At 40.3% G+C, this 27,961-nt stretch overlaps 1 protein-coding gene across 5 annotated transcripts in view; it reads left to right on the top strand.

The window, feature by feature from the left end:
- The window catches only part of CNTLN (centlein), a 342,196-nt gene that overhangs the window by 273,578 nt on the left and 40,657 nt on the right, over positions 1–27,961 (top strand). For all 5 annotated transcript variants that reach the window (XM_075931520.1, XM_075931519.1, XM_075931523.1 and 2 more), the window contains one exon: positions 23,138–23,329. In XM_075931520.1, coding sequence (XP_075787635.1) covers positions 23,138–23,329 — 192 coding nt within the window. The remainder of the gene's footprint in view (positions 1–23,137; positions 23,330–27,961) is intronic.

The raw sequence follows: 27,961 nt of genomic DNA, 5'->3' as shown, positions 1-27,961 counted from the left end.
AAATACAAGGAAATCCAAGGAAGATATTTGCTTACGTTAACATGAAGCAATAAAGACTCTTCCTAAAAACCCAACGACAAAATGATGTGCCTAACCTCAGGAGAAAGGTGAAAGAAAGCATTGTTTTAGGCACAAAATTGCTATCACACCAGGGAAGAACAATAAAGACAAATAAGCATAGGGCATCACACCTTAGCCATAGCATGCAACTCTGTGAGGGGGGGGTTGTACCTCTGAGAAATATCCAGGATAAATGTACTTTCACAGTACTCTTGTACCTTGTCATGGCAATGGAATCTCTTGTGTTTAATTGGTATTGGGGGCTTCTAGGGAAGTGGAGGTAAAAAGGCTGATGGTACTGAGTAAGTGAAGGAATAGTGCTACTTGTAGGGGGGCAATACGTGGCAAGAAGAAGTGCTATTGCTGCAGGATTGGGCTAGAAATGGTTAAGTTTTCAGATTATCAGTTTTTTCTCCAAAAAAGACAATTCAACAAAACCTTTGTTGAGATGTCTCAGATCTAGAATGGGATTTCTGAAGGAAGGGAGAGAGATTGAAGCAGACCCACCTGAGAACAGCCTGGAGTATTCATCTGAGATGTGGGAGACATAGAATCTCAAGGTCCTGCATCAAATCAGGCAGAGTAGCGACTTAAAAGAAGGTCTCCCAGATGACTGCCCCAACCACCAAGTTATTTAGTTTACTAGGGTGTGGACTCTCCTCCAATGTTTCTCCCCCTCTCCTTTTGCCAAAAACAACAACCAAAACAGTCTAGATTTTCTCTCAGTGAGGAATGATTACATTTTCAACATCTCAGCATTTTTCACAGGATACATGAACTTGTTTCCCACCCTGATATAGGGAGGATTTTGTATAGAAGCACTGTGGCACTGGAAACATGAGCTGTAGAACCGTGGAAATAAAGAAAGGCTCCTGTTTGTGGACTGCTCTTAGGGGATGCGGGATTGCTAATGTGATGCAATCTGAGGTAAACAAATAAGAAAAAAATAAGCAACTATACAAGAACAACACTAATTATTGAAACTAAATTTTCAATCATCCAGCAGGGATTAATTAAATGTTATATACCTTACAGTCATTAATGGGGGAGGCATTACAACCTGCTGTTCTTACAGGAAATCAGAATCTTGCCCAGGTTCTTGTTTCATACTATGACAGGATGAGGGTCTATAGCTGGAAAGCTTTGACTCTGAAGAAGATTTGGGAATCATAGTAGACAACCACCGAGCAGGAGATCCCAGTGTGATACTGTGTCAAAAAAGTTTAATGTGACCCTTAAATAAACAAATTGGGGAATATCTAGTAGGAATAGGGAGGTTATATTATCTCTCTATTACACTGGTTGAAGTCATTACCAGGATATTATATCCAACTTTGGTGTCCATAATTCAAGAAGAATGCTGAAAAAAATTGAGCGGGCTCAGAAAAAAGCCAAGAGAATGGATAAAAGATAAGATACATTGCTCTACAGCCAAAATGCTTCTGAAATAAATGTAGTCAAACTTTACTAATTCTGGGTCACTGAGAACGAAAATGATGCTTAAAATTGTTGATTGGCTCTAGTTTTCAAGATATGCTATTGGGTCAGTATATACAACCCTTGACTTGCAAATGGCGGAGGATAAGTGAGTTATAAAGGGAAGGGATCGCAATTTAAACCAGAAATTACGTCTTTGACTGGATCTGTGAATAAATCTATGACTGGGTTTGGACAGTATTTGCTTTTTAGACAAAACAATGAATGATGCAATCTGAAGCTGGTATTGCATCATACATGATATGAATTGCGTCATGTTATTCCTAGAAGTCATGGATGTTTTGCTACATAATGGCAATGTTTTGCCATCAATTCCAGTTGGTCATGCAGTCCATATAAAGGAAATCTATGACAACATGAAACAACTTTTGAGGTGCATAAACTATGACCAATATCAGTGGCAGCTTTGTGGCGATTTGAAGGTTGTTGCTCTCTTGCTTGGTATGCAGACTGGATACACAAAGTACTGCTGTTTTCTCTGCGAATAGGATAGTCGTGCAAGAGATTCCCACTACATCAAGATAGATTGGCCACTCCGACAGTCATTGGAGCCTGGGAGGAAAAGTGTTCAGCATCCACCACTTGTTGAATCAAGGAAGATTTTGTTACCACCCTTACACATCAAGCTGGGTCTGATGAAGAACTTTGTCAAAGCCATGGTCAAAACACAAGCAGCTTTCAAGTACCTCAGTGGAAAATTTCCAAGGTTAAATGAAGCTAAGATAAAGGAAGGTGTCTTTGTTGGTCCTCAGATTCGTGAACTTCTTCGAGATGATGCATTTGACCATGCACTGCATGGCAAGGAAAAGACGGCATAGAAAGCCTTCCAGCTAGTGGCAAGGCAGACAACTACAGGTTGTTGGTGGAAAACCTCCTCAAGGCATACAAAAGCCTTAGTTGCAACATGTCACTAAAGATACATTTTTACACTCTCATCTAGATTTTTTTCCACCGAACTGCGGAGCAGTGAGCGACGAGCACGGCAAGCGATTTCACTAGGATATTGCAACAATAGAGAAACGCTGTCAGGGCAAATGGAGTCCATCAATGCTTGCAGACTATTGCTGGAAAGTGACAAGAGATGCTCCATTTAATGAATACAAGAGACAAGCCAAGAAGCGCCGAGTAGACACTGAATAGGACTAAACTATGTACATAATAGTTTTTTGTCTTTTGTTTCATAATAAATTTTATTTATATAACCCTCTTGCTAATTTTTAAAGTGTTACATAAACAGGACAGGTGAAATATTATCATGTAAAGCAACCATAAACACATGAAAAGACCTAGGTTTACAATTTATGATTAAAACTCTACTATCTACACAATATACATAGACGTAAAATGTAAAAACTTAAATATCTTGGAAACAGTAGCCAATCAGTTGTTTTAATTGTCATATTTGAATTCAGCACATCAAAATACATAATAAATAGCACATTTTATCTCTGAAGCAGACGACTTCTAAAAAATTGTAGACCAGTGATATCAGAGCATGAAAGAGTCAAGGAGCACAAACTATTTAGCTTGTCAAAGAGAAAGTTAATGGTTGAGTTGATCACAGTCTTGAAGTTCATACATAGGTAAAGAAAATTGATAATGAGGGCTCTTCAATGTAGCGTGCAGAGGTATAAAAAGAAATAAGGCATATATTTTTAACAGTTGGGTAATTAATCATTTGAACAATTTACCAAGAGTTGTAGAACCTCCACCACTGGAAATGTTCAGATAAAGCTGCTTGTTTTTTCTAAAAGATATCCTTTAATTCAAACAGGAATGTATTCAAGCAGGTCTTATGTCAAGAGATCAGATAGATCACAATGGTTCCTGCTCACCTTATAATCTAAAAATCTACAATATATGAACTTCCAGAAAATACACAAATATGATTTCATCTGCTATGTACATTGTTTATTATGCTGCATATAATTGCTGTGCTCATTATGGCCGTGTCCAGACTCAGGGGTTTTTTCGGGAAAAGTAGCCTTTTCCCGAAAAAACTTCCCCTGCGTCCAGACTCAAGCCGCGTTCTTTCGAAATTATTTCGAAAGAACGCGGCTTTTCTTTCGATGGCGGTAAACCTCAATTTACGAGGAAGAACGCCTTCTTTCGAAAGTTCCTCTTTCGAAAGAAGGCGTTCTTCAATGTAAAGAGGCCGTCTTAAAAAGAGAGCATCCAGACTCGCTGGGTGCTCTCTTTCGAAAAAGCGGATTTCTCTTTCGAAAGATCCGCCTGCAGTCCAGACGCGATCTTTCGAAAGAGGCTCTTTCGAAAGATGCTTTCGAAAGAGCCTCTTTCGAAAGAAGCCTGCAGTCTAGACATAGCCTCTGTGTGTTAAGAACTGATATGTAGATAGTGCTTCATAACTTAAATGTTTTGTGTCATTTCATATCTTCCACTTTCACCTTAAAATTTCCAATGTATATAAAGTACCACTTCAACATGAAATTTGATAGATCTATCCAATTAAAAGTGCACTACAATGCTGTATAACTTACTATAATCACTAATAGCTGAGGCAGATTAGGGAATGGAGGAAATATGTTTCAAGATGAGATTTGGAATGATTTAGAGGGTCAGTGAAGCAGAGAGAGATAGGAAAGTTAATATAGACAGCAATAACTATCAAGAAGTCACACCTTGCACCGGTAATGGCCAAAATATTTGAAGGGAGCAAAAAATCCAGTTTTAAATGAGCTGATGAAGTGGAGAAGATAGAGTGAGACAAGTTCATTTGGTGACCTGGAGCTAGTTAATGGAAAATAGTAAAAACAAAGAACTGGATTCTTAAATGTACAATGTTGGTGGAATTGTCTAAAGAGTATGTGGAAGTAATATTTGTACTTAGTTATGCATAAAGATTGGGCATCACGAGTCAGTACATTGCTGAAATCTGAAAAGTTGAGATTTGAAGCTATAAAGAGACATTTTAATAATCATGTTGAAAAGAAGTTGAAAGTGTAGATGATAATTTTAACAAAAAATGGCCAGGAATTGTTGTAGGGTTGGTGATAGGAGTTAGTCAAGAATCAGGCTTCACTGAAGAGGAGTACTGAAGCAGGAAAAAAACCCACTACCAGAGATGGTTAAAGCCAGATTCATGATTGAAGTAAAGCAACAATTGAATATTGATGCTCAGTGAGTGACGCAGGAGAATAGTATGTCCCAAAATGTCAAAAAGCTGTGCTCGAGTTCAGAGTAATAGTCTACAGAAGTAGAAAGGTTGGAGAAAGTTTCTGGCTTATGAAAAAACCAAAACCTAGCTTTCAGTTGGTCTGGAATACTGTAGTGTGATTGTTCATTGGAAAGGTAGAAAGACTATTATAGTCTCTCTAGTAGAGAGAGGTTTAAAAAAGGGTACAGTTATTTTAGAAAGCTGGAGAAGATACAAAAGGAAAACGAGTAGTTAATAGTAGTGATAGTGTTAGGAAACAAGAAGCTGGGACCATACAGCAGGAAATGGAAATGATACAAAGGAAATTTCTTTTCATATGAACTTGTTTATTCTAGCAAAGTCCATGGAAAGAGTTTTAAAAAGAGGAAGGAGGAAACAGGAGTGAGGAGTTCAAAAGCAGAGGGAAGACTGTAATGAAATAATATATTCCATGTATGCGATCCGTTAAAGCAGTGATTCCCAAACTTTTCAGCATCATGCCCCTGTTTTGATTTTTGAGAAACTCTCTCCCCCCTACACACACACACACACACACACAAAATAGCAGCAAAACTTGAGCCAAAAAATAAAATAATTTTTTAAAGGAACTGACCGGGGCCGAAAAACAGTCACGACCCCTTTAATTCCTGGGACAGGTGTAAAAAAAAGAGTTGTTGACCAAAAAAAAAAAAAAAGGTTCCCTTTTAAGAGCAGAACAGGCATTGCCCTTTTAAGGTGGCCATCTTGAAGTCTGCCCAGGACTCTCCATCCTCCCCGCATCCCAGCCAGCCCAAGCTGCGTGTGTTCCAGTGGATGCCCGAACCAGGAAAAACAAAAAATACTGGATATTTGACATGGTATTTTCTGAATTTTTTTACAGACCAGGCTCTTTCTTGGGAAGGGTTAACGGGAAGGAGAAGGGTTGGATCTCCTCGCACCCCTCTGGAATTTCTTCATGTCCTATGCGTTAAAGGCTCAGAACACAGGAAGGGAGAGGGAGACTGGATGATAAAAATATGGATGATAAAAATAATTAAGGGTATGGAAGAAGTAAGCAAGGTTTAACATGACCTCTGGAAATGAGGAGTAAAGATTAGATTTTGTAACCAAGGAGGCATTAGCACAACGTAAGGTTTCTAGAGAGTTGCATAAAGATGAGACGCACACTACTGTTAGTTTTTTGAGGGGCTGAGTGGTGCATTTGAGTCTTTAGCTGGATTATATATTTGAGAGGGAGAAAACAGAATGGGGCAAATTAATTAAAGGAGGATAAGTGTTACATGGTGTTGAGGGTTTAGGGGTTGGAGGCCAACAGAAAAATGACCCAGAGTTTTAAAATATTTTTCCCCATTTCTAAGTTGATGGATGTATTGCTAAAATGTAAGCAAGAACTGGTCAGTACTGGTGAGGTTATAAGTGGAAAAGAAGAGGGGGAAGAAATAGATTGAAGAAATAAATATAGGGTTGACAGAGGAATCAAGGATGATAGCTTAGGACAGAGAGTCAAGGAAATCAATATTTACATTGATATTACCAAAGAAGTTTAAGTCAGAGAGGGTAAAATCAGTCAGGGAAAGCAATTCAGAGCTGGGAGAGAAGTAATTAACCACAGAACATTTATGACAGGGAAGAGGTTGATGATATTCAGAGGTGAAATAAATGTACTTTTTAATTTAGTCATGGCTCTTGATGTTACCATGTCAAGCAAAAGATATCATGGAGTTGATGGAGTTACTGAAAATGGTCTTATGTGAGGAGCTAGGTCTTACATTAGTCTTTGATTTGACTGGTCCTTTTATTCAACTTTTCATTACAGTTAATTAGTAAAAAATGTCATAGCTATTTTGATCATGCACATGTTTTCTTGCTGACCAGATTAATTTGTGTGAGAAACTTTTGGGATAAGTAGGAAATAAAGCTTTCTACAACAACGAGGTAAAAGTAAAATATGTATTCTCAAGTAAGAACCATTTTCAGTAGAAATACACACATAACGAGAGCCTCAACCTTGTTAGGCTCACAGCTTGACAGTGGTCCCATTTCAAATCTTTTATTTTAAATTATTTTTCAAAGCATTCCTTGCTTACCAAAAAAACCCACATGAAACTTTTGGTGTGTTAACAATAAACATACAATCGGAAAGGTGTTATAACAAAGACAGTGAGACAAACGATCACTTCAGTTGTGCCAGTGTAAATTCAGTGTAGTTCAAGGGTTCAGTAACAATAAATTTTACAAAATCTGTGGTGGAGGAATAAAATGGAGGAAAACTAAAACATTCTACCTGCATTAAGAAAGAAATATAGTTCAGCTCACTGTTCTTAAAATCACACTCTGACTGAAGGCCTGAGCCTTCAGGAAATATTTGATTCAATTGTGTTCCAAGACCCTTTCTTTGAGGAGTTTCTCCTAAGAAGACAAAGTGTTCTGCATTTTTTTAAATGTGAAGGTGATTTTGCAAACAGTATTAAATAGTTTATTCTCATTATAGAAGTATTGTAATATGTATACACATTTGTATACAATTTAAATGTATTTGCATTTTATAGTAAATTCTTCAAAAGGATGTGTGAGTTGAATTGTCCTGATTACATTTTTTTCTTTCAAAGGCTGTAGAATTTTTAATAGCCTCTTTTCCATTATTCAGAAGCTACTTTTTGTGATCTTTGTTCACGCCTCTAGTACTAACAGAGTTAAAAACTATTTTTATTATTCTTCATTGTGTATTTCCCGAGTTGCCTTTACTTTACCCTGGCAGCTTGTGTAGTAGACATCTCGTGTAGGATATTCAGTTTATATATGTCAGATTCTCAAGGGCCCTGGCTTTTGCCAGATGAAGCACTTTTGATTTTGAGGCTGATGAAACACAGTGCTATTATTGATCTGTGCACGACACAGCCTGTCTCTCTGCTGGCAGAGTGTAGCAACATTTATCCAGGAATTTGTGAAATGTCACTTGGATCATGTTCGTGAGGTAAACTGTGTAAAAACCAGGATCTGAACTGAAAATCCATGTGGAATTGGCCGTGACTGTCTTATTCCTATGTCCTATCTTCTGGTTCAGCCAAGTGATATTTGTTAACACAATGTCTGTGTTTTATATTAGACATTGTAAGAAACTATGATTATCACTTAGTACACTCTGTACAATAAAGTTACACACTTTTTATTCTGTTTTCAGAGTCACTTGGGACCAGAATATTTTAAGTCAATAAATATGATCTGAACAACGTAAGTCAGTAATTTGTTTTGTTTGTAACAAATTGATGGCTGATACATCAGCCAGTCTGCTTATATACCTGATAGGACTTTTCTTCCTTACTATAGTTCAGTCAACAAGGGATGTGTTTAAAAATGTCAGCATTCATAGTTGTCATAAAACCTTGTGACTTTGATCTCCTGATAGAACTGCCCCAAAATACCAATATTGTACATGTGTTTCAAGTGTTTTATTACGTCTGTTTCAATATAAACTACATTATTTATCATTTTTTCCTAAGATGACATTTTTCTAACAATAAAAACGATATATCATATTTAAGGTAAATAATTTCCTCAATAAAACTTGCTGGATATACTCTGAATTTTTAAAAAAACATGAGCAGGTTTATATTATATGTTATTTATTGATCTGTAAAGCTTTTCAAAGAAAATCTGTTCCAATTTTTTTAAGGTAGAATGATCCAAAAAAAGACTAGAGCTGTTATGCAAGAAGTATATATTATTGCTTCTGTTAATAAACTAATGAAATTGTTAACAAAGACATATTAAACAGCAGCAGCCATTGGTGGCCCATCTTCCCAATCCCCAGCCATCAGGGAACATGGAAGGAGAGCAAGTGGGCCAGGAATACCCAATCCCCCTGGTGGCCTCTTTTTAATTGTCACCAGATGAGGCTGTGCAGATATCATCCTGTCACCTCCCTCTATTGACTCTAGAGTTCACCACAACCTGCTCAGGCATGTGGCCCAAGGTCTCAATCTCTTGGCAGAGGAGGATTGCCAAAGAGTCCAATCCTCTCTTTTGCTCAATGGTCCAACAAGATTGGCCCTGCCTCTCATTTAATCTACCCAAATGACCACTAAGGTGCTCTAGCAGACCCTGGCCTCTATTGCACCCTCCTTCCCCCTGCCCAATTCAAGCCCCTAGATACCTGCTCTCTAGCCTACTCAAAGTGGTCTTCCTACTAGCTATTACTTCCACCAGATGGGTGTTGGAGATGCAAGCCCTCACCGCTGAGCCCCCATACACTATTTTTCATAAGGATAAGGTTCAGATGCAGCCCCTGACCTTTTCACGTAAATCAGGATATTTTTCTCTATATATTTTTCCCAAAACCACATGCCATGGACGGGGATAGGGCATTACATTCCCTGGACATCCAATGCACTCTTGCCTTTTATATCGAGCGTACTAAACTGTTCTGCTTGTCAACACAGCTCTTCATCTCCATTGCAGACTGATAATGTCACTGCTCCTGTCATCGTGGATCTCTGTGCATCAGCCTGTGCTATGACTTGGCCAAAGTAGGGGCCCTGCCTATCACAGTACAGTACATTAAACTCAGGTGCAAGCCTTATCAGTGGTCTTTCTGGCATAGGTCCCAATTTAGGACAGTGGCAGGCAGCTTTATAGTAGTCTGTACACACCTTTATGATTCATTACATCCCTGCCCAGCAGTCCCTCCTCTATTCAAACTGCTGCTGAGTCACATATTGGAATGCACATGAGCAATTACTCGAAGAAGAACAGTTATTTACCTTTGTAACTGTTGTTCTTCAAGATGCGTTGCTCACATTAATTCCAGACCCAACCACCTCCCCTCTGTCAGACTGTTCTTGCAAGAAGGAACTGAAGCGGAATTCGGGTTGGCAGGGGTATATATTCAATATCGTGAGGCATCACATAGGGGGGTTCTATAGCCATCTCAACAGGTACCGCTATGGAAAAGTCTTCCAACGATCTTGCTTGTGGCACATGCAGACATATTGCAATGGACATTAGCAACACATCTCAATGAACAATAGTTACAAAAGTAAATGACCTTTCTTCTTGACAGAGATCATTTTGATGAGTAAGATAATGATGTTGACTGGCTATGTCACTTGCATTATTGTATTTCAATTATATCTGTATACATAGATTATTAGATTTTTTTTACCTTTTAGATTGTTGTTTTGATGCTTTGAGGTTACACACAGCAAATCCAATTTTATGTCTTGAAATAATATAGTCATTAAATCAACCGAAACAAATGCAAAAATTCAAATCAGTCATTTTAACATGTTGATAGTGTCATTGCTTATTCCCATTTTTTTGGTAATGACACTATTTTACTGCTTTCACATCATACCCCATCTTAAAGTAAACATAGTGGCTGTGTCTACACTGGCATCCCTTCCGGAAAAGGGATGCTAATGTAGCACTTTGGAATAGGCAAATCCGCGGGGGATTTAAATACCCCCCGCAGTATTTGCATTAACATGGCTGCCGCTTTTTTCTGGCTTGGAGATAAGCCGGAGAAAAGCGCCAGTCTAGACGTGATTCTCCGGAAAATAAAGCCTTTTCTGGAGGCTCTCTTATTCCGGTGGATTCTCTTATTGAAAGTAGGAATAAGAGATCCTCCGGAAAAGGCTTTATTTTCCGGAGAATCACGTCTAGACTGGCACTTTTCTCCGGCTTATCTCCAAGCCGGAAAAAAGCGGCAGCCATGTTAATGCAAATACCGCGGGGGGTATTTAAATCCCTCGCGGATTTACCTATTCCAAAGTTCTACATTAGCATCCCTTTTCCGGAAGGGATGCCAGTGTAGACACAGCCAATATGTTTTCGTGGACAGTGTGTGTGTGTGTGCGCACATGCGCACGTCTGTGTGTGTAGAGGGTACTAAAAAAGTTGACTCAATCAGGATTAGAAAGTCTAGCTCATAAAACACAGTAGTTAGCTATTTCTGTTGGTTAAACTATATGGCTATGTCTAAACTGTCTCCTCTTAAGCAAAAAAACATGTAAATGGGGCAAAGCGTAGAATATCGCCGTGCCTCATTTGCATAATTAATTAGGCTCCGAGAGGCTTTTGCGCAAAAACCTCATCATGCGCAAGAGCCGTTCGTCCCTGATTGGCCTGGGGTTAGGGGAGTGCACGAAGCCTCCTCCGCTCTCCCTTCCTCCCTCCCCGACCCCATCCCCGCGAGCAGCGCACAGCGCTGCAGGGCAGGAGGCGGCTTTGCACACTTCCCTGTCCCCAGGCCCTAATTGGCTTGGGATGGGGGAGCAGCAGGGCCTTCATGGGCCGGATCCACCCGATTGGCAGGCTGGATCCAGCCTGCAGAGGCCCTTTTGCCCACCCCTGCCCTATGGCCACTTGAAAAAGTATTAAACATCAATTTTTTTAATTTTTCTTGTTGCTGCTGCTTGGAAGAGCTTGTAGTAGCAGCAGTGGCTTCCACTAAAGCTATTCATATAGGAGAAGGTCTGAAAAAAGAGAGGATGGGAAGTGGGAAAGTAGCAGAGACCCTTCCTTTCATGTCAATCAGGAGATTAAGTAGGGAGTCTCTTCAGAGCATCTTCTCTCTTTCATTTATTAGAATAGGGAGGAACTTCAGTTTTATGAGACATCTACTAAAGAGGGACTTATACTTAAGATGAAGCCCCCCAATCAGGGTTCAGGAACCTTACGTCTTTTCCCCAACAGCCACTAGACCTCACTGGCAGAACTCATATCTTCATTCTTTTCTTTTCAATGTGCCATTGGCCGTTAGATTTCATTTTCTATTTAGGTGGTGTCTGATACTTTTTCAAAGTGTTCTACCTACAGTGTTCTTCTATAGCTAGAGCATTAATGAATGCCTCTATATTTATATACTCAAAATTACATCTGTTGATGTAGTTATCCCCATTGTCCGAGTTGACTTTCATAGATTGCTAGTGATGAAACTGGTGCCTTACAGCAATGTATATTACGGAAAACAAAGAGATCTGAGAGGCCACTGTTTGATTCACTACCTTATATAGTATATCCTTAATTAGATCTTTACTCTTGTATCAGGGTCAGCAAAAGCAGGGGCCAGTGTGACCAAGTGTGTAACGCATAACTTGCACCATTGAAGAACCTAGAGAATGTTCATGTGCAGATGAGGAACTATTTATAGTAAATAGTTGGTAAATGAGAAGAGAGGACATATGATTTGTGAACCAAGAAGGGATTAGGGGATTGTGTGTAAATACATTGCAAGGAAGAGGAAGAAGAGTACAAGTCAAGATGAACATAAAGAAAAATAAGCATGTGGTTAGTGTGAAGGAGATATGGTAGCATTATAGACTGGCACTCAAATCAGTACCTATTGAGATGTACTTTGTAGGGCATTCTAGCAAAAATGGCTCACATACTATTTCAAGGATAAAGTTAGTTGTGCATTCTTAAAAAATATACATATTTAACGTCATTTCTGAAAGATACAATGCTGTATTTTTTGAAAATAAAAATACATGAGATTATTTTAGTGAAATAAAAAGAAAATTTAAAAAATCATTAAAATAATCTGTTCATTTTAGTTTTTGTGTATTTTATGCGAGCTATATTGAAAACAGATGGACGCATTATCAATTTCCCCCCTATGAGTTTTTGTGCAGCAAATTTGTATGTGTTATTTGAAACATATGAATACTTAGTATTGCTGCTGTTAAATTTGTAATGAGTAGTAGGGATAGAGAAATTCCCTGACTGGCTCTCATGCAAGTAGTTCATTTGCAGTGCTTAGATGTGGTGAGATTAAGCAGGGGGATATGGTAAACATTACCAATGACCCAAGATGAAACATTCTAATTTGCAACTTTATAAACTTGCCCTTTTCTCCAGCATTTGGTGAAAGTCAGATAAACAATGCCTAATTAACAGTTTTCCAAATAGCAAACATCATGAACTTGAACTCTGGTTCCAATTTATCAGGAAGCACATACTCTCAGAACCCTACATACACTTCAGTACAGATGTTTGTATGTTTAGGGCCAAATTTTCAATTGTAAGTCTGAAATGAGTTTCTGCGCACAAATACCCAATATGCACATAAATATTGGGCATTTGCATGCACATCTTCACTTTATAACTGGTCATGTGCAAACAACTGATTTGTGTTCAGTTCATGTTCTCAACTGTAAACCTAATGTTGGAAAATCTGCCTTTTAGAATCATTAAGCGTTTCTTGATGTATTGTTGATTTGCATTTTATCTGTGACTATAAGTAACTCAAATTGCTTAAAATATATATGAGTGTATAAAACACTATAACGTTTAATTTTAATTCAGAAATTATTTTTATTTCTTTCTAACATTTTAACAGGTCACATAACCTTTCCAAAGTTTAGTGGTTTTGTCTAGGCAAAACCCTATATAACAATTATAGATACCTTTACTACATCATTGTTTGTCTGCAATTATCACTGTACAGCAGTGTTTCTCAAAGTGTTCTGAGAAATCACTTTGAGAAACACATTAAATGGCCGCCCCGGTTTGTTTATTTACTGGCACCATGGCCACGGAGCCTCGCAGCTTCAATTGGCTCAGTTTCGTCCTTTGCAGACAAGGGGCGCGGCATGGGCCGGGCCACTGCTTCCCATGTCTCCTCTTGGCTGCAAATGATGAAACGGAGCCAATGGGAGCCACAAGGCTCCATGGCCACGGCACCAGTAAATAAGCAAACCAGGACAGCCCATTAATGTGTTTTTCAAAGTGATTTCGTGGAGCACTTTCAGAAACAGTGCTCTACAGTATCTGAAGCCCTAACCCTACAAACATTTAAGTAGCATGAATAACATTACATGTACAAGTACAGGCAGTCCCCGGGTTACGTACAAGATAGGGACTGTAGGTTTGTTCTTAAGTTGAATCTGTATGTAAGTCGGAACTGGCGTCCAGATTCAGACACTGCTGAAACTGACCGCCAGTTCTGACTTACATACAGAATCAACTTAAGAACCCCAGGCGTCCCCAAGTCAGCTGCTGCTGAAACTGATCAGCAGCTGATTCCAGGAAGCCCGGGGCAGAGCAACTCTGCCTGGGGCTTCCTGTAGTCAGCGCTGGTCAGTTTCAGCAGAAGCTGACTTGGGGATGCCTGGGGCAGAGAAGCTGGGGTGCTGCTGGGTTGCTCCAGTAGCGCCGCTCCTCGGTGCTACTGGACCAACCCAGCAGCACCCCATCTGCTCTGCCCCAGGCGTCCTGATTCAGCCGCTGCTGAAACTGACCAGCAGCGGCTGAATCAGGACCTGGGGCGGAGCAGCTGGGGTGCTGCCGGGTTGGTCCAGTAGCGCCCAGAGCGGTGCTGCAGGACCAATCGGCAGCGCCCCAGCTGCTCTGCCCCAGAGTCCAAAACAAAAGCCTGGTCTGCTGGGGGGGGGGGGGCACACTAGCTGCGCCCCCCCCCCCCCCCCCAGCAGACCAGGGACACGGGGAGCAGAGCCGCAGAGGCGCGGGGAACCGCCGCTGCTGCCGCTTCAGTCTGGGTGCCTGTGGTCTGCTGGGGACGGTCCCTAGCAGACCACAGGCACCGAGACTGAAGCGGCAGCAGCGGCGGTTCCCCGTGCTTCTGAGGCTTTGCTCTGGCAAAGCCTCAGAAGCGCGGGAACCCGCCCGGTGCCCCTGGTCTGCTGGAGACGGTCTCCAGCAGACCAGGGGCACCGGAGCAGCTTACGAACGGGGCTTTCTCACCCCGACCTCCGGGGCGAGAAAGCCCCGTTCGTAAGTGCGGATCCGACGTAAGTCGGATCCGCGTAAGTCGGGGACTGCCTGTAGGCCCATTGATCTCAGTAATAGTACTCATGTAAGAAAAGTTATTCATATGGCTAATGCTCTAGACTTGCATTGGAATCCATATGGATGGACTGCAGCACATGCATGCATCTCAGTACTAGCTAGTGTTTACTGCTAATAGACAGTATTTTCTTGCTGGCAAAATGCAGTCTCAAAGTTTGGAGGTTGGGGACACAAGATAAATTTTAAGAACAGATTTGTATAAATCTCTGCAAGCTAAAACCCCCACATTTAGCACAACTCTACTCTATAGTCTGTAATTTATTATTACAATTACAAAACTAATTATATTTTTCCACAGTCATATTTTTGAAAATATTGTCTGCTCCTTGAAGTATTTCTATATTTACTTCTCTCATATTTCCCATAGTCTATATAAAACAGTGATGGTCAGTTAGTGTATGTCTACACAATCCTTACTCAATTCCTGCAACGGTTATCTGAGTAAGAATGGGGGACTAGGGCCAATATGTGTAATACTTTTAAGTCTTTATACTTATTGTCTGTCTGTTATTTCAGGTTTTGTTTTAGTCTTGTTGTGTTGACATAGCATTTAAAAAGAGTAAATGAAGTAATTTTTAAAATTCAAACATTCAACAGCCCTTTCCAGTTCAGTAAAGGAGACAATAAAAAAAAGTCAAATATCAGAGAGGTTTTTAAATTGTGTATTGTTCTAAGTGTTTGCCTTTCTATACATCATTTTGATACTATAACAAAAAATGAAGGTAAAAAGCCCTCCATTTTCAAAGTAGTCAGAACAAAAATCTGTTTGTGTTCAGCTTATTATTTGCCTAAGGATGCAAAGGTTTTGAAAACAGTGTTGATTCTTCATTATTTCAGCCAACTATTTGCCAACTAGCATTGAAGTTTTATTTTATATAGATAAAAGATGAGGTTCTATAATCACCGGTATGTAAATTGCATTTATAAGATATTTGAACTGAAACAATACTACCACCCACCTATCAAAAGGACAATTTTTTTTAAATAAAATACATTACAGAAGAACCATATCTGTTATCCATAAGCTGATGCATGTATTTCTCTACTAGGATCTAATTTAAGCTCTTCGTGAGAGATTGGCATTTTCAGAGCTCAAACATCCTTAAAAGCTGCTTTGTTAATTGCAAACCATATTTAGTATGACCTCATAATAATGTATCATACCTCAAGTGTCATGGCTGTCTTTACTATGCACATTGGAGCTATGTTCATCTATACCAGACAACTGCACTTCAAGGGAAGATTTTTTTTCTTGATAGGCAATTAGCAGTAATTAGGAAGATTCAGCTCAATAAGATGTCAACATCAGATTGTTTAAAATAGTTAAATGTCAGTGGCTTTAAAAGAGTTTTTTCTGACATATAGGTATGGCATATGAAATATGAAATGTTAATTTAACTTCTCTGCTTATTATTCATGCACAATATTATTTTGTCATTCAGATACTATGCTGACAGAGTGCAAGGGGTGTTAAAATAGGGCTGCTAGACTAAAAAGAGGATTAATCTACCATTGGCCAATTAGCCAAAGGGTACTTAATGGTCTCTAATGGCTACTGAAGTCTAACAACTAGCTAAAGCACTGGTAAAAAGGCTTCTGTATTACTTTCATTTACTTGACATTTTGTGAAACATATAGTGTAGGCTGCTAATAACTGCATTTATCTGAAAATAATTTATAAACGTGTGCTCTGGTAATTCTTAATAGAAATTTTAAAAGTCTGTATTAAATACATGATTAATACCATGTACCTTTTAGGACTTTTTACCATTTTACAGTTGTTGGTCCAGATTAGAGATGGAACATTAAATTATCATAGGTTTTTTTTGTCTAATTTCTTGTCTGTATTCATGAAAATAAAAAATACCAGTTTGCTGTGGGCAAACAGAAGTTCCACTAGGAAGGCTTTGTTTAGGGCCGGGGTACCCACACTTTTTGACATGGGGACCAGTAAATCCATTCACGAGCTTTTGGAGGACCGGTAACATTCATTTGCATATTTGCATACTCAATAAGCAAATGATGAATATTCAAATAAGTTGTTTCTGGTTCTCCCAAAGCCCCCAGTGCCAGCATTAGCAAAGCTTTTGATACAGTCACCCACAATATTCTTTCCAGCAAGTTAAGGGAATATGGATTGGATAAATGGACTGTAACATGGATAGAAAGCTGGCTAGATCAGGGTTTCCAAAACTTTTTATTTTAGTTGGAACCTGTTTTTTTTCAGTAATGTCTTTTTCAGCCCAAAAATATAAACGCATATTAAAAAAAAGAATGAAAAATGAATAAATTTTCAGTGTTTCACCCAGCTGCATCCTCCACCCAGCCTGGGCCAGGGTTTGGGGGACCGGACACCACATGAGCACTTCAGGAGGCGGGAGCAGGAGCAGATTGAGGGTAGGGTATCTGGATAAGAGGGAGGGTGCAAGGAAGGGTAGGGTTGCCAGGTGTCTAGTTTTGTACTGGACATTCCGATATTTGAAAGTTTTGTCTGGGAAAGAAATTGAAAAATTACCAGACATATAAAATGCCTGGTATTTTCTAATTAGGTACATTTTATTATAATTAGGTGTATTAGTCCTTAGTTGCCTGGCTGGCAGATGTGCTCATGCTGTCTGAGTGTGTCTACCTGCCAGGCATTTCGCAACTACTCCAGGGAGGGTATGTGGAGGGGGGAGGAGGCAAAATGGAATCCCCGGCCAGACTCACTCGTCTGCCGGGGTCTGCAGGGTCTGCATGTGCCCAGGTCAGTCCTGCTCCCCCCCCATTTCTCTTCCTGATCTCCCCAGTCCAGCCCTGCTTCCAGCGGCCAGTTCCCCCTACTCCCACCAATCTCCCCCGGTCAGCCCCGCTCCCTCGGCTAGCCTGCCTCCCCCCCCACCAGCTCCGCTGCCCCCATCCAGCCCTGCTTCCAGCAGCTGATTCTCCCGTCCTCCTCCTCCTGATCTCCCCCCGCCAGCTCCCCCGCCCCCCGTGCAGCCCTGGTTCCACCGCCTGCCCTCTCCGATCTCCGCCACCGGACAGCCCTGCTACCCCCAACCCTGCTTCTGCTGCCCGCCTGCTCCCCCCCCCCCCAAATCTCTGCGGGACAGCCCCGGTGCCCCCAACCCTGCTTCTGCCACCCGCCCGCCCACATGCCCGGATCTCTACAGGATAGTCCCACTCCCTCAGTCCTGTTTTCTCTGCCCGCCCACCTGGATCTCTGTGAGACAGGCCTGCCGCTCCCAGCCCTGCTTTGGCCGCCTGCCCCGGATCCCACCGGGACAGCCCCGCCACTCCCGGCCCTGCTTTCACCGCCCGCCCGGATCTCCATGGGAGAGCCGCGCCACTCCCAGCCCTGCTTTGGCCGCCTGCCCTCTTACCCGGATCTCCACCGAGACAGCCCCGCTGCCCTCCAGCACTGCTTCCCAGCGGCCGGTTCCTCCCCCCCTCCTCCCAGCCCGCCCCACTCTCCTCCCCTCCCGGCAGCCATGCTGAGGCCTGGTATTTTTTTCCCGTGGCCCGGTAGTGGGCCACAGCCTATAATTTGGGAAACGCTAGTTTAGGGCTTCAAAATTTAAGCAATTGTACTTTTCTTTTATGTAAAAAATTATATATGATTACATGTCCTGAATGGAACATGATTACTTTTCCAGTTAGACATTTGTATATTGTTTTCATATTTATAGATGTCTGTACATCATCTGTCTTCATTTTATCTTTATTGATTCCATTCATGAGAGTAAAGATAAATTTATTCTTAGATTTATTCTAAAATTCTTGTTTTAAACATTTTTAAACCTCATTTAATTTACAAAAACTCTTAGATTTTTGTAAATGGGAACATCACTGATGTACTGTAAAGTAATATAATGATACTCATTACAGTATATGAAGTCTTAGACTTTTTTTGTTCTCTGCAGTTATTTGAAACTGTACATTCATAAGAACTGTATGTGACAGAAATACTTTTGTACTTACAAATTTTCTCTACAGTAAGAATGACAGTGGCAGAATAACAGCATGCTTTAAAAAGTACAGGAAAGTCAAAGCAATTTTGTATTTTAAAAGTTAATTGGATGTGAGAGCAATACAATATTTAAAATATACTGCAATATAAATCTACAAATAAATTCCCACCTCCTCTCTCCCTCACTATTCCCTGGTCTATCCTAGGAAGTTATTTCAAAATAATCTCCTTTAAAAATAAGCAGTGCATCCACACTACCACTCCCGTTATTTCAAAACAATGGGCTGCTATTTTGAAATCTGCTTTCCTTAGGAAAAAAGCTTATTTCAAAATTGTTATTTTGGGAGTTATTATTTCGAATTTAGTTATTCTAAAATAATTTCCTAGTGTAGGCATGCCTTATAAGATTTACCAGAGAACCAAGAATCAGTGTGCTCCTAGTTTCTGAAAAAGTCATTCCTCTGTACTCACTAATTTTTTTTTTTTTGGTCTGCTAAATGTTTTTGGGGTGTGTAATACCAAGAAATGCTAGTTAAATCTAACACTATTTGTTCTTTATAAAATGAGTGATCACCATTATTTATAGTGATTTATTTACAATTGAATTATCCTAAGAAAACCGGTAATAAAATAGGGAGAAAAGGCTTGCAAATAATTTGATCCTGCAGATATTAATTCTACACAATATATATTGTAAATATAAAATTGAGAGTTTATGTCCATCACAATATTAAGAGTACAACAATATACACTAAATACTCTCAGAGGGGTAGCCGTATTAGTCTGTATCTGCAAAAACAACAAGGAGTCCCGTGGCTTCTTAAAGGCTAACAGATTTATTTGGGCAAAAACTTTTGAGAGTAAAAGCCATTTTGTCAGAGGGGGTGCCACATGTCTCTTTGTTGTTTTTGAAAACACTAAATAGTTACCTATGCAGAGGCTTATTGTTACAGTTTCATATTGATATAAAAGCAGCACAGTTGGAACTGTGTCCCTGTTCTACTAGGTCAGGGTTACTCAACATGCGGCCCATGGGCCTCATGTGGCCCACACCCCATTTGTTTGTGACCCACAGTGCGGTTTGGGTTTACGCAAGACTCAACACGCAGCTCGTGGGTGGGATCCTTTGCACATGGCCTCCACTGGGAACACGCTCCACAATGGCAAGGCGTCTCCCAGGTACGGTGAGCATTGAAAGACACAAGTGGAATGGCTGGCTGGAACAGATGGGTTCAGGGTGTCGGTGTTTCTAGTCTCCAGGGAGGTGGTGTTGGGAGCATTGTGGGAAGTGCTTTGTATTCATGCTTGTCAGTGTGAAAGACGCTATTTGCACATATTTGCAAATATATTTGCATGTATATGCAACCACACGTAAGTTGTGGCCCCCGGCATGTGCTGTGAGTATCATTGTGGCCCCCAGGGCTTCCAAAGTTGAGTAGCCCTGTACTAGGTGGTGTATAGTCATAGAGGTTCCTTGTTGCAAAGGGCTTACAGTCTGCCGTATGCAGAGTATAAGCCCTTTGCAACAAGGAACCTCTATGATGGTTCAACTGTGCAGTTCTATGTACAGGCACACAGTGGCCAAACATAACAGAATTATCCATCAAGAAGGCAAGTAGTGTAGAGTTTGCACAGAGAGAGATCTTGTGTGAAACCCTGACCCCAATGAAATCAAATGAGAATTATGTTATTATGTTATTGATTTCAATAGGGCCAGGATTCAACTTTCAGTACATTATAGAATAAAACTTTATGGATATACCAGGAGCAGGGGGATTAGGACAAGGGTGTGCACAGTTAATCTATAAACATCTGTTAGGGGCTGCAGTAGACTGTAGTCACTACAATCAAGTGTAGCAGCTTTAGCCTGGATTTACAAATACCTGGTCTAGTTGGGATTGAAAATTTCACTGGTCAGCAAATCTTGTTAGAGTCTGTCACTCAAGATTCAGCTGCATATATGGGGGTCAGAAAGGAAGTGTTTAAGAAAACAGCAACACAACAAACTGAAATTCACTGCTGGAGGGGACAAAAATCAAAAGGTTGAATTTAAGGTAATTGACAAAAGCTCTTCTTCAGGTTTTTGTGACTTGAAAGCTTGCCTCTCACACCAGAAGTTGATCCAATAAAAGAAATTACTCCGCCCACCTTGTCTCTCTAATTTTCTGTAACCAACATGGCTACAATTACACTGCATTTGCCTGTATGTCGACCCCGAATATGATACACACATACCTCTCAACAGTCACTGATCGCAAGGCACATTCATGTCTGTTTGCAAAGGAAAATGTGGCTTTTCCACTTGTCTGCTCTTTGGTTTCTCCCTTCCTCCTTTTTTCCTCTGCATATACCTAGTTTCTCTCTCACATTTAATGTTTGAGCATGTACATATTTTAAATATGGGAATGTGTCTATTTCTTCATTCAAGTAAATGTTGAGAAAGGGCTCAAGAATATCAGAGCTGTTGCCCTGTGGCTAGTCGTGGCAAGATCCCTCTTCCTATTCCTCCTTTAATCTGTTTGATGCCATATTCATGACTGACTACTTTGATTCTCATGGTTTTGTCCAGCCTGGGCAAATCAGTCCTGGGATGGGCGGGAATTAAGGAATCTTATTGAGTACTTGGTTAAAACCCCCTGGCATTAGCACAACCACAGACCTATCTGGTCTTTACTAACTTTATCATTTTTTTCTTTTCGTATTTATGAATAATTTACAGTAGATACATCAAATTATGAAAATCTGGGTACAGAAGCTTTGCATATGTTGGATAAATTATCATCTGCAGCTTCCTGAAGTGTGGCTCTTCTTCATGTTTAGGTTGGGGAAGATTATAAGTATCCTTCAGTTTGAGTGTTCTACCCACATCATGTTCTAATGTTAAGCCTCCTCAGTTTTGAGGAGTGGGGATAACATAAGAGTTCCAATCAAAAGTTACATTAGTACTGTTGGTCTGTTGTTAAATAATGAAATTACAGCAAAGTCAGAAACAAATGGAAAGATTAAGTTTTTTTCCTGATCTCAGATACATGTGCACAATTCCCACTGGCTTGAATAAGTGTATCTGAGTGCAGTAGTTAGGTTCAAAAAGTAGACTGTAGAGCAGTGTTTCTGAAAGTGTTCCGCAAAATCACTTTGAGAAACACATTAACTGGCCACCCCATTTTGTTTATTTACTGGAGCCACGGCCACGGAGCCTCGTGGCTCCCATTGGCTCCCTTTTGTCCTTTGCAGCCAAGGGGAGCCACAGGAAGCAGCATATATTTTCCTCATGTGATTTAAACGTGTGTGTGTGTGTGTGTATATATATATATATATATATATATATATATATATATATATATATATATACTGTTTAAATTTTAAGGGACATTTATTTTATTCATAACTACACATTTGCCATTTAAAATCTGTAATATCTTTTCCAGTTTCTAATTGGGCTTCTTCACAAAAAACATTCCCGCCTCCCTGCCCAAGAGATTTCAGTACCATTTTATCTAAGGGTTCCTTACATTAACTTACCATATTATATGCTTCTTTGAAATAATAAAATAGTACTGTAGTTACCCTCGTAAGGAGCAGACAGTTGTTATGTCCTTAAAGGTTGGTGGCTTTCTGCTCACTACAGACTGGTGAAAGATAAGCACTTGCATAAAGTTTATTCCAGATACCCTTTTCACAGAATAACATTCATTGTGCATTCTTTAGGGTAGGAGAATTAAAGAAAATATTTTTAATGTCTAAAATTACATATTTAAGTAGCACTGTGATATTATATTTCACTGATTAAATCGGCCTTGTCAATTGTCCATCAAGCGCCATAAGACTGAAATAGTTTGCATGCTATTCATTTGAACTAAATCCCTAACAAGCCTCATCTACTAATTGGACTTAACATTTATGTTGCTAAATGAGAAGCATTTTGGCTGCAGTATAAGGTGGTAAGACCTACCCTGTGGAATAAACAACTAACATCTGTTATTCTGTCCTGTTCCAGCTTGGCTTTTGCCAGTTAAGTACATCAGCCCTAGAGTCAAGGTTATGGAATACATGGCTCTCTGGCTATGGTGCATATATATGAAAGAGAAGGAATAACACAACATGAGTAAAGATCAGCCAACCAGAAGATATTTAGTGCAGCTGGTCCATTTGGCTTTAACCTCTACAAGCCCTACAAATATCAAAACAAAAGCCAAGAAAAGGGTGTGTGTTTTACAGCAGTTGTCAACAGAACATTCAAGTAAGCTTACAATAGTCACCATTAAAACAAAATTGACATTTAACCATCCTTACTACATGGTGATATCTGAGATACCTTGGTATTTCCTGATACTTAGTACAGGAAATAATTATAGAATCAGACAGCCCTGGGAGTAAACAATATATTCATCAGTAACCACTGTTATTACACAGCTTCCTATACTTTTATTTCCTGTCATGAGACAAATATCAGTATATGCAATCAAACAGGTTACTTCTGTTTACTGACTTTTCTATTGTCTGTATCAGTGAATTCAGCCAACTAATATGTAACATAGAGCAAAGATAATGTACGAGTCTGTTTATTTTCTAATGCTAAATCAAGAACCATACATTCTGTTGTGATGAAACAGAAACAAGTAATTTTTGAATGTAACTGTGACTATTTATTACTTTTATTTGGAAAACAGACATTGACCTCTGATCTGGCTGAGTTGCAACGAGAGAGAGAAGATTTACAAGGAAAATTAGAGCATCTGGCCCAAGATACCAGATTAAAAGAGGGTCTGTCTCCTGTGACCTCTAACCAAATTGAAGTCACACTACCTACTCCTTCAAAGAACACAGATTTGGAGATGAAACAGCTGTACTGCAAACTGAAGGTGAGAGAACAGATTGTTCAGCTAACAGGATAACTTTTATTATTTAATTTGCTCTGTCCCAAAAATGTCAAAAGGCACAATTTGCCACAACTAGAAATTTAAGTGTCAGATAATCTTTGTTATTAGCTGGTAGACATATAGTCATAACCAAATGAGTGGAATTTGCAGTTAAAGGATATTTTATAGATAAAGCAGGCCAAGATGAAAGCCTGTTGAAAGTTCAATAGAACTATGTTATTAGAGGGGAATCATATAATTTCAGGTTTCTGTGTGAAAGAGTTGAGCCTTGGTGACTAGGGTAAGATTGAAGTGTGCTGGTTGTGCAGCTCATGTAACACCTTCTGTCTTGTTAAATATAAATCACTATTACTGTTGTCTTCAAAGGGAACTAGTCCTTTATTCTTTTTGCATTTCTGGTGGCAGTTAACAACAATAACCCTAATGATTAAATTACCCACTATTTACACAGTCATTTTTAAAAAGATCCTTGTGTGTGACTGGCAAATAATAAAGGGCAAAGAGTTTATTTTTAAGGATTAATTTCATCTTAATAATTTTGATGATGACCAGATATCATGGTAATGGGCCTTCTAGGCAAGGAAGAAAAATGGATCGGCAAGGAAGAAAAATAAGCAAGGAATAGGTAACAAGAAGAAATAGCAAATAGTTAATAATCTGATTTTTAAATCTCAGGTAATTCTGTTATATTTTATATAGATTTTTATACCATGTTTATAAATGTAGCATAACATTTTCCCATGCAGTAGGAAGTGATGTGATTAACATCTCTCACATATTGTTTGTTTTCTCAGCCTCTCCCCATGAGGAAAGTCTTTGCAATGAAGAATTTTGTTTTAGTGAAGTGTGTATATATACATATGCATATGTGTGTGTGTATGTATACATATATATTAGAAATAGCAAAATAAAAGAAATGCAACTTTTGGTAATCTGAAAACTGTTTCTCTAGTAAAAAAAAAAATAGTTTGTCCTAGTTATCCAGGCAAGCACAAGCGGGATTCCTGCAAAGGTACAACTCTCACATTGGGAAAGAAGTTCCTAAATTTAGGGGTAGATTAAACTGGAAGCTGTAGATTTGGGCTGAGGGCCATGAACCCATAAAATCTGGAGTAAGGAATAGTGAGGGTAAGTCCCACTGCTGAGGAGAAGGAAGCAGGGGCAGCATTGACAAGACACATAGCGACGAGGAGTGCTTCAAGCTTGAGAACAAGTTGGAGAGTAGGGAAACTCATTTGTTGGTAGCTCTTGTGTTCCAGAGTATAATAGGCTTTAAGCCCGATTTTGTCTTAATTCACCACTATCTCACTATTTAATGATAGCCTCTCCACCTAATAAGGGAGCAGACTTGACTTGATCTTGATGGTTGATTGTCATTTTGATCATGACTTCAGGATTTTAGGAAAATGAAAAACAGAAATCTTATAGTCTTCCTTTGTGGAATGGTGGAAAGAAAAAAGAAAAGAAACATGCAGGTTGATAAGTTTATTATTCCAAAATGTTTCTTTTGCAGTATAGAAACTATAAAATATTTGGATCAAAACCATTATTTATTGGTCTGTCAAACAGGAATATCAGAGTATTGAATTAAAAAAAGTTGGCACCAGTTATAAAGAACCCTAGTATCAAATATATTACATCAGTTTTCAGTTCTGATTTTTTTAAACTAAAATTAAATATGTGGAAGATGCAGACCCCAAAGCATTAAGGGTCTACATTGAGAGTGTCAGGTGTAAGATCTTCAGTGTAGGAAACTACATATGCTATTATTTATTGCATGTGTTGGCCAAATCCTTATTCAATATTTAATGAGTATCTACTTAAAGCAAAACTCTCTCAGATTTTTAACTAAATTTTACTTGATTAAAAACTCAGTAAAAACTGATAGAGGATCTGCCTCTGTGGATATGTCTACACTACAGCGCTAATTCGAACTAACTTAGCTAATTCGAACTAACGCATCCAGACTAAAAAACTAGTTCGAATTAGCATTTTGCTAATTCGAACTAGCATGTCCACATTAAGTGGAACCTGAACCGGGGTTAAGGATGGACGGAAGCAGTGCCGGCAGGGCATCAGATGAGGACTTAGAGCGTGGAGCTGCTGCCTCAGGCTAGCTGAGGGCTGTGCTTAAAGGGACCCGACCCCCACCCTGGACAGATAGTTCTCAGGGGTGCCCCGCTTGCAAAGCAGTCCTGGCTTGGAGTGCCCTGAGTGCCCACACTGGGCACATCACAGCACTCGGCCATCAGACTGGCTGCACTTGCCGCAGGCTGCCATCTGGGGAGACTGGGCAATTGGGGGGCTGCAGGAGAGCTTCCACCCCCAGAAGCCCGCAGAGCCAGCCCAGTCCTCCCCATAGGGGGCTCATACCCCATTCCTCCCTCACCTCCTTCCACTTACCCTTCCCTAGCCCCCCTTCCTGATGTACAAAATAAAGAAAACGTGTGGTCAAAAATAGAATCTCTCTTTATTGAACAAAACTCGGGGAGACTGGGAAAAGGAGGTGGGAGAGGAGAAGAGAGAGGGTGGGAAAGGGGAGGGCAACTAAAATGATCAGAGGTTTGGAACAGGTCCCATATGAAGAGAGGCTAAAGAGACTGGGACTTTTCAGTTTAGAAAAGAGGAGACTGAGGGGGGATAGGATAGAGGTCTATAAAAGCATGAGTGCGGTGGAGAGGGTGCATCAAGAAAAGTTCTTCATTAGTTCCCATAATAGAAGGACTAGAGGACACCAAAGGAAAGGAATGGGTAGCAGGCTTCAAACTAGTAACAGAAAGTTGTTCTTCACACAGCGCACAGTCAACCTGTGGAACTCCTTGCTGCAGGAGGCTGGGAAGGCTAGAACTAGAACAGAGTTTAAAGAGAAGTGAGATAAAGTGATGGAGGTTGGGTCCATGGAGTGGTATTAGCCAGGGGGTAGGAGTGGTGTCCCTGCCCAAAGTTTGTGGAAGGCTGGAGAGGGATGGCACGAGACAAATTGCTTGGTCACTGTCTTCGGTCCATCCCCTCCAAGGTCCCTAGGGTTGGCCGCTGTCAGCAGACAGGCTACTGGGCTAGATGGGCCTTTGGTCTGACCCAGTACGGCCATTCTAAGCTCAGGCTCGGGGGTCTCAGTGGACCACCTTGATTTTCATGCACACCTGCTCCTGGGTGGCCAGGCTGGCAGCTCTCCTGCCCTAGACGGCCGCTTTCCTGTGCCTAGTGCAGAGGTCATGGACGAGGTCCACGATGTCCGCACTAGACCAGGCGGGTGCCCGCCTCTTGCGGTCCCGGGCAAGCTCCCAGGAGCCGCCAGCCTGGTCCCAGGAAGAGGGAGAAGGCTGGGGGGCATCGGGTGGCTGGCTCGAGCCGTGCCAGGTGCAGGGTCTGCTAGCTGGGTGCTGGCAGGCTTGCACCTGGCGCGGGCATCGTAGCCAGCCTGTGCCCCTTTAAGGGGTCCGGGGCCGGGAGGGGGGCAATAGAGTTTCCCTGGTGTTGGCCAGAGTGGCCACCAGGGAAAGCTGGGGAGGGCTAGCCGCCCACTAGTTCGAATTAAGTGGCTACACACCCCTTAATTCGAACTAGTAAGTTCAAACTAGGCTTAGTCCTCGTAGAATGAGGTTTACCTAGTTCGAACTAAGTGCTCCGCTAGTTCGAATTAAGTTCGAACTAGCAGAGCGCTAGTGTAGCACCTATCAAAGTTAATTCGAACTAACGTCCGTTAGTTCGAATTAACTTTGTAGTGTAGACATACCCTGAGTTTGTAAAGATCAACTTTACAAATAAATATGTAAATAGGGTTTTTTTTTGCTATTAGATTCTTAATTTAGAATGTCTCCTTATATTATTCATCCTAAAAATTATGATGGGATCTGCATCCCTCACAGCTTTCATAAGCACTAATATTATCAACTTAAAAGGAAAACACAAAATTTTGGATTTGATAAGTAAAACAAATAAAGGTTATAGGTAGGTAAATAAAGACTGTTTTTCTATTCTTCAGTTTTAAAATATATTTGTTTGTAATGTATAAATCTACACACAGATCCTGTTAAGGATTTGGGATCTTAAACAGTTCCTTTCATTCACCAATATGGCTGGGTTATCATTCACTAGTATAGCTTATTTAACACTCAGAGGAATATTGTTTTGATCTATTGATATGTAATAGAAAACACTGAATAATATTATAGCTAGAGGATATTCTGGTTCCATAACAGAGCATTCCTCTGTAGGTTTTCCCTGGTTTTGTATTGCTAGAAACATTTTCAGGGAAACAAAATCTTTTCTGTGAAGACTGGATTCTCCTGTTGCTTATATTTCATTGGCCAAGCGAACTTGATGGGATTTATCTGTCTGTAATGGGATAACTTCTGAAACTCACAACAATTCAATCCTACAATTTTGGGGCCTATCTGAGAGTCAGTGGGCTAACCACCATTGATTTTGTTGCAATTATATAAGCTCAGGATACAGGGGTGAGGAAGTGGCCTCACAAAGCCCACTTAGGGTTAAGGTTAGATTAAAATTTAGGAGCCAGAGGTTCAGCTGAGGATAGTGTTAGGATTCCAGAGAGTTCCCCTTTGGCTGCTGCACCGAATGTGAATTCTGTGTTTCTGATTTTAGTGGAAG

This window comes from Pelodiscus sinensis, chromosome 6 (assembly GCF_049634645.1).
Source record: "Pelodiscus sinensis isolate JC-2024 chromosome 6, ASM4963464v1, whole genome shotgun sequence".
In the NCBI taxonomy this organism is placed as follows: Eukaryota; Metazoa; Chordata; order Testudines; family Trionychidae; genus Pelodiscus; species Pelodiscus sinensis.
This window is presented reverse-complemented; position numbering and strand designations above follow the sequence as displayed.